Source organism: Eubalaena glacialis, chromosome 9, assembly GCF_028564815.1.
Source record: "Eubalaena glacialis isolate mEubGla1 chromosome 9, mEubGla1.1.hap2.+ XY, whole genome shotgun sequence".
Classification (NCBI taxonomy): Eukaryota; Metazoa; Chordata; class Mammalia; order Artiodactyla; family Balaenidae; genus Eubalaena; species Eubalaena glacialis.
Window position 1 is genome coordinate 44029837 of NC_083724.1, and position 12392 is coordinate 44042228.

Sequence of the window (12392 nt, forward strand, 5' to 3'; positions counted from 1 at the left end):
CAACAGATACTGCAGAATTACAAAAAACCATAAGAGAATACTATGAATGATCATATGCCAACCAATTTGACAACCTAGAGGAAATGGACAACTTTCTAGAAACATACAGCCCACCCAAACGGAATCAAGAAAAAATAGATAACTTGAACAGACTGATCACTAGAAGTGAAACAGAATCTGTAATGAAAAAAACTCCCTACAAACAGAAGTCCAGGGCCAGATGGCTTCACAGGTGAATTCCACCAAACATACAAAGAAGAACTTATACCAATCCTTCTCAAAAACTCTTCCAAAAGACTGAAGAGGAAGTAACACTCCAAAAGACATTCTGTGAAGCCAACATCACCCTGATACCAAAAACAGACAAAGACACTAACAAAAAGAAAATTATAGGCCAATATCTTTGTTGAATATAGACACAAAAATTCTCACCAAAATATTAGCAAACTGAATTCAACAATACATAAAATAGATCATACACCACGACCAAGTGGGATTCATCCTAAGTTCACAAGGATGGTTCAACAAATACCAATCAATCAATTTGATACACCACATCAACAAAAGAAAAAACAAAAACCACAGGATCATCTCAAAACATGCAAAAAAGCATTCAATAAAATTCAACATCCATTCATGATAAAAACTCTTACCAAAGTGGGTATAGAGAGAACATATCTCAACATAATAAGAGCTATTTATGACAAACCCACAGCCAATATAATACTCAGAAGTATTCCTGCTAAAATGTAGAACAAGACAAGGATGCCCACTCTTATCACTGCTCTTCAACATAGTACTGGAAGTCCTAGCCACAGCAATCAGACAAGAAAAAGAAATAAAAGGTATTCAAATTGGTAGGGAAGAGGTAAAGTTGTCATTATATGCAGGTGACATGATACCATATACAGAAAACCCTAAAGACTCCACACAAAAAAACTACTAGAACTGATAAACGAATTCAGCAAGGTAGCAGGATACAAGATTAGCATACAGAAATTGGTTGCATTTCTTTACACTAACAATGAAATATCAGAAGGGGAATGTAAACAAACAATTCCTTACAAAATAGCATCAAAAAATAAAATACGTAGGAATAAACTTCACAAAGGAGGTTAATGACTCATATGCTGAAAAGTACAAAACATTAACAAAGGAAACTGAAGATGATTCAAAGAAATGGAAAGATATCCCATGCTCTTGGATTGGAAGAATTAATATTGTTAAAATGGCCATACTACCCAAAGCAATCTACAGATTTAATGGGATCCTTATCAAATTACCCATGACATTTTTCACAGAACTAGAACAAATAATCCTAAATTTTATATGGAACCATAAAAGACCCAGAATTGCCAAAGCAATCCTGAAGAAAAAGAACACAGCAGGAGGCATAACCCTCCCAGAATTCAGACAATACTACAAAGCTACAGTAAACAAAACAGTGTGATACTGACACAAGGACATATGGATCAATTGAACAGAATAGAGAGCCCACAAATAAACTCACACAACTATGGTTAATTAATCTTCAACAAAGGAGGGAAGAATATACAATGGAGAAAAGACAGTCTCCTTAGCAAATGGTGTTGGGAAAATTTGGACAGCTGCACGTCAATCGATGAATTTGGAACATACTCTCACACCATACACAAAAATAAACTCGAAATGGCTTAAAGACTTAAATATAAGACATGACACCATAAAACTCCTAGAAGAGAACATAGGAAAACATTCTGACATAAATCATACCCATGTTTTCTTAGGTCAGTCTCCCAAGGCAATAGAAATAAAAGCAAAAATAAACAAATGGGACCTAATCAAACTTACAACCTTTTGTACAGCAAAGGAAACCATAAACAATATGGAAAGACAACCTATGGACTGGGAGAAAATATTTGCAAATGATGCGACTGACAAGGGCTTAATTTCCAAAATATACAAACAGCTCATACAACTCAGTAACAACAGCAACAAAAAAACCAAAACCGCTGTAAATCAAAAAATGGGCAGAAGACCTAAGTAGACATTTCTCCAAAGAAGATATACAGATGGCCAACAGGCAGATGAAAAGATGCTCAACATCACTAATTATTAGAGAAATGTAAGTCAAAGCTACAACAAGGTAGCACCTCACACTAGTTAGAATGGCCATCATTAGAAAGTCTACAAATAACAAATGCTAGAAAGGGTGTGGAGAAAAGGGAACCCTCCTATACTGTTGGTGGGAATGTAAATTGGTACAGCCACTATGGAAAACAGTATGGGGGTTCCTCAAAAAACTAAAATTGGAGTTGCCATATGATCCTGCAATCCACTCCTGGGCATATATCTGGAGAAAACTATAATCTGAAAGATACATGCACCCCAATGTTCAATGCAACACTATTTACAACAGCCAAGACATGGAAACAACCTAAGTGTCCATCAACAGAGGAATGGATAAAGAAGATGTGGTACGTATATACAATGGAATATTACTCAGCCATAAAAAAGAATGACATAATGCCATTTGCAGCAACATGGATGGACCTAAAGATTATCATACTAAGTGAGGTAAGTCAGAAAGAGAAAGACAATACCACACAATATCACTTATATGTGGAATCTAAAAGATGACACCAATGAACTTACCTATGAAACAGAAACAGACTCACAGACATAGAGAACAGACCTGTGGTTACCAAGGGGCAGGGGGGAGTTTAGGATTAGTAGATGCAAACTATTATATATAGAATGCATAAACAACAAGGTCCTACTGTATAGCACAGGGAACTATATTCAGTATCCTGTGATAAACCATAATGGAAAAGAATATGAAACAGAATACATGTATGGGGCTTCCCTGGTGGCGCAGTGGTTGAGAATCTGCCTGCCAATGCAGGTGACACGGGTTCGAGCCCTGGTCTGGGAAGATCCCACATGCCGCGGAGCAGCTAGGCCCGTGAGCCACAATTACTGAGCCTGCGCGTCTGGAGCCTGTGCTCTGCAGCGAGAGAGGCCGCGATAGTGAGAGGCCCGTGCACCGCGATGAAGAGTGGCCCCCACTTGCCACAACTGGAGAAAGCCCTCGCACAGAAACGAGGACCCAACACAGCCATAAATAAATAAATAAATAAATAAAATTAAAAAAAAAAAAGAAAATACTATTGTTAGACATTTGAAAAGCGACGTTAAAGCACTTGGAAGAAATTAAAAAAAAAAAAAGAATACATGTATGTATAACTGAGTCACTTTGCTGTACAGCAGAAATTAATACAACATTGTAAATCAACTATACTTCAATATAATTTTCTAAAAATTAAATAAAAGAAAAAATGGGCAAAGGAATTTAATAGACAGTTCTCAAAACAACTATACAGAAAGCGCCAATAAATACATGAAAAGATGTTCAACATCATTAGCCATCAGGGAAGTGCAAATCAAAACCACAGTGAGATACTACTTTACACTCATTTAGGATGGCTATAATCAAAAGGACAGAGAAGTGTTGGCAAGGGTGTAGCTAAATGGAAAACTCATCACACAATGCTGGTGGGAATGTAAAATGATGCAGCTGCTTTGGAAAACAGTCTGTCAGTTCCTCAAAAAGTTAAATATAGAGTTACCATTTGAGACAACAATTCCACTCCTAGGTATATATACCCAAGAAAACTTGAAACTTGTCCATACAAAATACTGTCCATTAATTTTCATAGCAGCATTTTTCATAGTAGCAAAAAAGTGGAAACAAACCAAAAATATCCATCATCTGATGAATGGGCAAACAAAATGTGGTATCCATACAATGAAATATTATTTGGCAATAAAAAAGAATGAAGCACTAATTCATGCTATACCATGGATGAACCTTGAAAATATCATGCCTATTAGTAAAAGAAGCCAGACAGAAAAGGCCACATATTATATGATTCCATTAATATGAAATGCCCCAAACAGACAAATTCTTAGAAATAGAAAGTAAATTAGTGGGACTTCCCTGGTGGCACAGTGGTTAAGAATCCGCCCACCAATGCAGGGAACATGGGTTTGATCCCTGGTCTGGGAAGATCCCACATACCACGGAGCAGCTAAGTCCGTGTGCCACAACCACTGAGCCTGCGCTCTAGAGCCCACAAGCCACAACTACTGAAGCCCGTGCACCTAGAGCCCATGCTCCACAAGAGAAGCCACCGCAATGAGAAGCCCACACACCACAACGAAGAGTAGCCCCCATGCACCGTAGCTAGAGAAAGCCCACGTGCGCAGCAACAAAGACCCAATGCAGCCAAAAATAAATAAATAAATAAATAAATTTTTTTAAAAAAAGAAAGAAAGTAAAATAGTTTTACCAGACACTGGGGAGAGGGAGCAATGGGGAGTGACTGCTAATGGGTATTAGTGTTTCCTTTTCGGGGTGTTAAAATGTTCTGGAATTGGGTAACGATAACTGTTGTACAACCTTGTACATATACCATGTGGATTTGGTATACAATACAGTGTGACAAAAAAGTGAATTGTACGCTTTAATGGGTGCATTGTATGGTATGTGCATTATACCTCAATAAAGCTATTTTTAAAACAGAAGATAAAATAAAGACATTCCCAGATAAAAACAAAACTGTTAATGCTGTTTCTTTTTCCATAGTGTGATTGCTGACATTTTTGTATTATTCTTTAGTGTCCCTGGGCATGAAGTTTTCTACTGAACATGTGTTATTTTAACAATCCCAAAATATATATATTAATGAAAAAAACTACCTTTCTAAAAATACAAAAGGACAAATTAAACCACAGTACTCTTTACAAAATACTGTATGACTAAATTCCAACCTCACAGTGAAATATTTTCTTACAGATAAGAGAAATTAATACTTACTTAAATGCTTGTGCTCCTGGTCTTTGCACAATCAAAGTGCTAAATTCTTCCACTACAATATCTAACAGTTCATATTTTTGTTGTTGTTCTCTTAGAATAATAGACATACTTTTCAAGTGAGCAAAAAACTTCATGGCTTCAAACTAGAGTATATTCAGAGAAATAAAATGAAAAAAATTATCTATATGTATATATATATCTATATCTATATATATATAAATACAACAAATACTCCTATTTATATAGTTTATTCTTTCCAAAAACCAGAAAAATACTTCAAAAACAACCCTTCGTATATTAAAGGATCACCACATAACACTAAAAAGTAGGGGACAATTTTTATCCCTACCTTGGAAACTAAAATAAATGCAATATTTATAGACTTAAAGAAAGATCAAAGAACAACTCAGTAACATATATTTCTGAAAGGATTAAAAATAGGCATATCTATCACTAAATGCTCAGGTATAAGGCAAGAAAACATTTTACTGTTTTTGGCAAGGTTGGATCAACTGCTGTTTCACTATAGCCAATTGCTTCATATAGTAAAGTTTTTTCTTCAGGTGTCAACATTTCTTCAAGACCTAAAAATCATAAAGAAGTGTTTTGTGTTCTTAATTGGTAACAAGATAAAACCGACCCGAAATTTAGCTGCTTTTAATAAATTAAATGCAAATTTTACTCTCTTTTTATAATACTTTTAAGAAATTATATTCACTGAATGCTAGGATGGCATTGCCAATTTTAGAAGGTTTATTCTCCCAAAATATAAATTGCTAAATACATAAATTTAGCAATATAAATTTCTAAATATTTGTATTAAGCACACAAAATAGATACCTGTATTAGGCACGTAATGGCATTGTGCTAAGCAACATACTTAGCGTACAAAGTAGGTAATATTAATATCATTTCTCCACATTTTATTACAGATGATGAAATTGAGGTTTAGAGAGCTTAAATAATTTGCCAGGGCCACACTGCTAATAAACGATAGATCTAGGATGTAAACTTAAGCCCCTAAGCGTCCATGGTCTTAAGCATTTTGTTGGGAAGCAAAAATCTTTCCAACAAATAATTTCGATAAAAATTTACAGTGGTTTATACCCTTTTGGAATTTTTATTTTATCTATGACTGTGCTATATGCACTTACTAAATCCTCTAGACATAATGCTCTTTTGCAAGCATTAGTAAGATTTTAAAAATTTATTTTATTTGATTTTTATTTAACACATATATTTACAATATTTAATAGTAATTTTACTGATAATAAGAATTATATATCATATGTATATATACTTAAAACGTCTATTTTAATGAAAGAGAAAATTTCCTGCAAAACTTAATTTCACACCTGATGGTTAGCTACACTACCACAGCCTGATGATAAACTGCACTACTATAAAATGAAATGGACATACTTCCAGGTTTAAGATCTGGTTGTTGTTTAGTACGTGATTCTGACCAAGTCCACAGCCAGCTAAACCATCCTTTATTATCCTCTGACTCTTGTGCTCCTTCTCTGAAAATCCTGTATCCAGCTTTCTTTACCTAAAATGAATAAATTTACAAATAAATGACAAATTATCCTTTATTTAGTAATCTAAAGAAACAGGATGATATTTCTAAAACTTATCTACTTTAGTGAATAAGTGTAAACAATAATCATACTGACAATAAAACATAGTAACCACAACATTGGCCAAACATCAGAATTTAGGATTACCAGGTACTTAGCACCACTGTCTTATAAGCAATGGTAATGGGGGAAAAAAAATTGGCTTTCACCTTCATATGAACTCTCAGTATTAGATAAGCCCAATTAGTTAGAAAGAATTTTTTTCCCATAGAACCTGTCTGGTTTAAATACATGTGGCAAAACAGTGCATCAGATTTTCTTATAATATAAATAAGCAAATTTGAACCCTTTTTAGGAAATAGTATATTACAGCACAATACCAGTAACATCACAACATCTATCAAATCTGTATAAATTCTAGATTTATTTTTACTAATTGAAAGACAATCTGGAATTACCTCAACTTCTGCCTGTTGTCTTGCTATAGTTATATTAAATACATCCAAAGTCTTTTCCAACTCCTAAAAATATAAATAAAGTGTTTACATAAATAACTTTATATAAATAATTTTCATATATTCTCTATCAAATTGCTGTACTAAAGAAGAGATAGGAAGCAGAAAACAGGTCACCCATCAACATAATATTCCTGTTAAATTCTGAAAAGCAATGCTTGTATATATGTCAGCTTGGAAATTAGTAATGATGGAACAACTTTCTGAACAAAGAAATCATACATGTCATGCATGTAAGAGTTAGAATACTACAAGATATACAGGCACGTACTAGAAGATAATATACATGCACTGTTTAAAATGACTTTTATTTGGGCTTTAACTACAGTTAAGGGTAAACACATCAGTGTCACTTTCAACTAAAAATACAATTATAAGTCCTTCATATTACATGCACATTTCATACATCATCATTAAGATATAGCAAGTAGATCTAGATACACATAAAACTTGTTTTTAAATTTTATACTTTTCCAAGTATTTCAGTATAGCTACTGAAATAAACTGAGATAAGCTCAATCTTTCATCATATCTATACATTATTTCCATGATTACTTTTGAGAGCTTCATGCTCAAACCACTTTTAGTCCCAAAGAGAAACAGTGATGACCAACCATTACCTGGAAAACTTTACTCAGGGTTCTACAGTCCAATAGACTTAGAGGGTTACGGTTAAGATCCAAAACTAGGTAAGGAAATCTGTAACCACCAAAGCAGAAACCCAAGCATTCATAATAGCCTAGGTCTTCAGAAAGTCTTCTACTTCAAAATAAAAATAAAACTCAATCTTAGGGAGTTTTTTGGAAATTGGCCTGGATTCATAATGGTTCCATTAATTTTGAGAGACTAACTCTTCTTAGACTCCCTAAGCTGTACTTCATCCATCTGTAAAACAGTCCCGTCTAGCATATACCATAATGCTAAAAGATTAAGACTAATATTTAGAGAACTCAGGAGACAGCTAATTAAGTGTAAAGTTGCTGGTGAACACCAGAAATGCCACAAGGATTAAGAGGAAAAAGAGCACTGTTTGAGCAAAAAATTCAGGAAAGTTCATACAAGAGATGGGACTTAAGCAAAACTTGAGGAATGAGTAAAACTGAGATAGAGATGAAGAAAGGCAGATGGAATGCATGAGCAGACTTGGCTATAAGTATAAGCATATACATATAGAAGACAGGACATTTATTTGATTAATGCACAGTTAGATGGTAACATAGGGAAATATGGAGTGGTGACATAACATAAGGCTTTGAAACCAACACAGAGAAGACTGGAATCAATGGAGCAAATATTTTCTAGGCTTTTGAGGTTTGTAAATGTCATAATAATGTGAGGCTTCAAGTTACTATTTGCATAAACCCAAATCTCTCCAGATTGAGGAGAATCTCAAATTCCAAATGCACACAGGAAAACTTCACCAGGGTTTGTAACATCCAACTGAAGTTAAGGAGTATGAAAAAGTCTAGTAAGTAAAAGAGACAGAGAATGATCAGTACAAATTAGAACAGGTAAGTAGGGAGTGTTAGTCACTAAAGACTGAGGAGTTAAGTAGTACAAAATATTTAACAAATTTTTTAAATGCTAACCTCCAAAGAGTTGAGAAGTTCACCAGACGGCTTCTTACTTGTTAGCTTTCTTTTATACAGTTCTTTATATTGCTTCATTTTTTGCCTGTGTTCTCTTATATGCTTCCATGACCACATCCGTAAGTGGGGCCGAACATTTACTTCAAGAATACCACGTATAGCATAAACCCACCTAGTTAAAAAATAAAAACAAAAACTCTACACTTAAAAACACCCTCAAACCAACAGTATAAAATATAACTGATATTGCTTCTACTCTAACAGCATACATAATACAGAGACTATGAAAATGGTATATTATCTGGGCACTTGCTTCTTCCCAGCCCTATTAGTAATTAATAATACACTATTTAGGGGCTTCCCTGGTGGCGCAGTGGTTGGGAGTCTGCCTGCCAATGCAGGCGACACGTGTTTGAGCCCTGGTCTGGGAAGATCCCACATGCCGCGGAGCGGCTGGGCCCGTGAGCCACAATTACTGAGCTTGCGCGTCTGGAGCCTGTGCTCTGCAACAAGAGAGGCCGCGACAGTGAGAGGCCCGCGCACCGCGATGAAGAGTGGCCCCCACTTGCCACAACTAGAGAAAGCCCTCGCACAGAAACGAAGACCCAACGCAGCCATAAATAAATTAATTAATTAATTAAAAAAATAATAATAATACACTATTTAGTCTTATCTCTTTCCTAAATGAAAATAATCAAAATCACTGAATTTTGTTACAATAAATATAGTTCTACAGAAAAACTATTAAAGTATTAATTGGCAACTAGCAGTTCTGCCACCTGAATAGTAATGAAAATAGTCAACTGAAAGAGTAATTGCAACTTCTAGAAACTAGGCAAGAGCTTAATAACTGGAAAAATAAGACTTCTCAATTTTAAAAAGGGGTTGCACTTTATAGACTACCTTTCAGGTTTATAATAGGTTTAATATGTCTGATACCAAAGTTTGAAAACTAAAAAAAAGACATGGTTAGAAAACAAACTGGGATATGGTTTCTTAATAATTCCAAAAATACAGTAAATGAATGGAATGCTAGTATTTCCAGTTGTAAATTCATTATAAAGAATCCTTTAACTCAATTTTACTCATGTAATAAGCAAAAGCCACTACAAGTGTTTCAAGACAAATATTACATTATAGTTTCTATCAGCCCTTAAAGAGTATCTTAAAAAGTCAAGAAATTCACTTTTATACCATATTTTTTAAATCTTAAAAAACTTAGATTGAGCAATTCCACTGGGTATTTACCTGAAGAAAATGAAAACACTAATTCAAAAAGATATATGCACCCCCATGTTCACTGCAGCATTATTTACAAGAGCCAAGATATGGAAACAACCAAGTGCCCACTGATGGATGAATGGATCAAGAAAATGTGTGTATATATATACAAACAATGAAATGTTATTCAACCACAAAAGGAATAAAATCTTGCCATTTGTGACAACATGAATGGCTACCGAGGGCATTATGTTAAGTGAAATAAGTCAGACTGAGAAAAAGAAAGACAAATACTGTATGATCTCACTTATATACTGAATTTAAAAAAATGAGCTCATAGATCCCTAGACTGGTGGTAGCCAGAGGCAGTGGGTCGGGGATGGGCAAAATGGGTGAAGGGGATCCAAAAAACTTCCAGTTATAAAATAAATAAGTCATGGGGATATAATGTACAGCATGGCAACGACAGTTAATAATACTGTATGGCATATTTGAAAGTTGCTAAGAGAATAGATCTTATAAGTTCTTATAACAAAAAAAATAGTTTTGTTAACTATGCATGATATTGGATGTTAACTAGACTTATTGTGGTGACCATTTTGCAATATATACCAATATCGAATCATTATGTCGTATGCCTGAAACTAATATATGTCGATTATACCTCAATTTGAAAAAATTTAAGGCATATTACCATTCTTTGGCATGGTAGTGGAGAGGTACATCAGGTTTGAATTTCCTGTATGGTAGATTTTGCGTCATCATATCAACCGATTGAAGAAGTTCCATAAGACTGAAATACTGAAGAATGAAGAAAATTAAAGTTCTTAAATGTTTCAGATTTTTTGTTTAATTGTCAAAGATAAAAGTTAAATTATTGACTTTTTTAAGGAAATGTTATCATATACCATTGTGAGTTTTTGAAAAACATTTAAAATCTTAGCTCTCCTTTTATCAAACTATAACTCACAATTTAAAATTTCATTTAAAAAAATCACCTGTGGTTTATTAAATTCAATTGTTATGTCATGTAACTCAACATCCAGGCTTATTTTGGGGGCAGAAAAGTCAAAATCCAATCCGCGATTCATCTGAAGTTTGGCATTAGCAGATATGGGGCGAAATACTGGAAAATAACACAGATTTTTAAAAATTAAATTGAGTTTTTTTCAAGAGTCTCAAAGTGCTAAAGGAATCAAGTTGAAAATGCTGATTTTCATTTCTTATATACCCTTTCTACAGCTCCCAGATTTCCATACTGCTATGACTTGATCATATGGACTGTCACTTAGTGTTGAAGAGTCTTTCATATTTTTCCTATCTATAATTCATATTGTCTTTTATGAGTACAATAAAATCTAACTGAACTCCCCCTCAAAACAAAATAACCCTTACAAGCAGGAACACTCTCTAAAAGGCAAAACAGTCCAGTAAGACAATTTTAATAAAAGTATAGTTTTAAGGAATGAATATACATTAGAAATGCTAAGGGGAAAAATATTTTATTTAGCCACTGACTTTCATTATATAATTATAATTCCTGAATTTCGGGTCAGTGTCTCTGTATCCATCTGTCCCCACTTTTAACTTGAAAAAGGAGAGGAGATAAGATGAGAGTTTATCCAAGATAACCTTCTTGGCTCAACCCATAATCTAGGATTTCTCTCAACCCTTTGCATTTAGTGCCAAAAAGAATAAGAATAATGCATAGGGAGACCAGTAATAGCAGAATCTAGAAAGAGATCAACCACTAAATTATAAGCTAATTTGTATACAAAGATAATATATTCCTCTTGTTTTAATCATCCCTGAGGCATAGCACTAAATTCAAAAATACTTTAAATTTGAATAGAACAAGAAGGTATTCATCAATAGGGGACCAGTTAAATTCATTATTCTATACAACAGAATACTATACAGTTAAAAATGAGAAAAATTTATATGTACATAAATAGAAGGATATTGAAAGAGAAAGTTTAGAAAGTATATGTATAAAGCAATAATACCAGTATTTGAAAAGTAAAATTATTCCTCTCCTCCAGCTTTAACTCTTGTTAAACGAGACTATACCACCCACTATACTCTCCTTGGTTACAATAATTTATCCATCCCTGGGCTTCACCCTCTCCCATCTCTCTCAGATTTTAGCTCCTGGCAACTCTAATTTCTGGATTATTTCAATATACAAATGATCGTTCCAATACCATAGACTCTCAGTTCCCTGGACTCTTCCCCCCTCACCTCATCCACTAGACCTTATCATACCGATATCCTCAACCTCTCAATAAACTCAGGCTCAAGCATCCAACTCTCCTACCACCACCACCTATCTCTCTAGTAATCCAATACCAAACCTCAAGTCTTAAGGGAACTACCATTCATTGATCCTCTATCTTTGCTCTGTCTTTCACTTCTGCTTCATGTCCTCAGCTCTCTCCCTACCTGTTGACAGTTATTTCAGTCATTCCCTTGCATTCACCCTTTAACTCCTTGGCCCTTCTCACTTTGTCAGTACTTACTAGGCAAAACTCGAATTCTAAATAAAGCCGCTCTATTTACTCCATACCTCTATTTACTCCACATCAATACCTAAGCAGCTGTATGTGGTTGGGAAAAAACAAAATCACAC

General features: G+C 34.4%; 1 protein-coding gene across 2 annotated transcripts in view; it reads right to left on the reverse strand.

Moving 5' to 3' along the window:
- The window catches only part of VPS13A (vacuolar protein sorting 13 homolog A), a 270364-nt gene that overhangs the window by 215872 nt on the left and 42100 nt on the right, over positions 1-12392 (reverse strand). For both annotated transcript variants that reach the window (XM_061200327.1, XM_061200328.1), the window contains exons 11-17: positions 10762-10889; positions 10458-10564; positions 8543-8714; positions 6897-6959; positions 6281-6410; positions 5348-5442; positions 4859-5001 (exon numbers count right to left, since the gene is read on the reverse strand). In XM_061200327.1, the coding sequence (XP_061056310.1) occupies positions 4859-5001; positions 5348-5442; positions 6281-6410; positions 6897-6959; positions 8543-8714; positions 10458-10564; positions 10762-10889 (838 nt within the window). The remainder of the gene's footprint in view (positions 1-4858; positions 5002-5347; positions 5443-6280; positions 6411-6896; positions 6960-8542; positions 8715-10457; positions 10565-10761; positions 10890-12392) is intronic.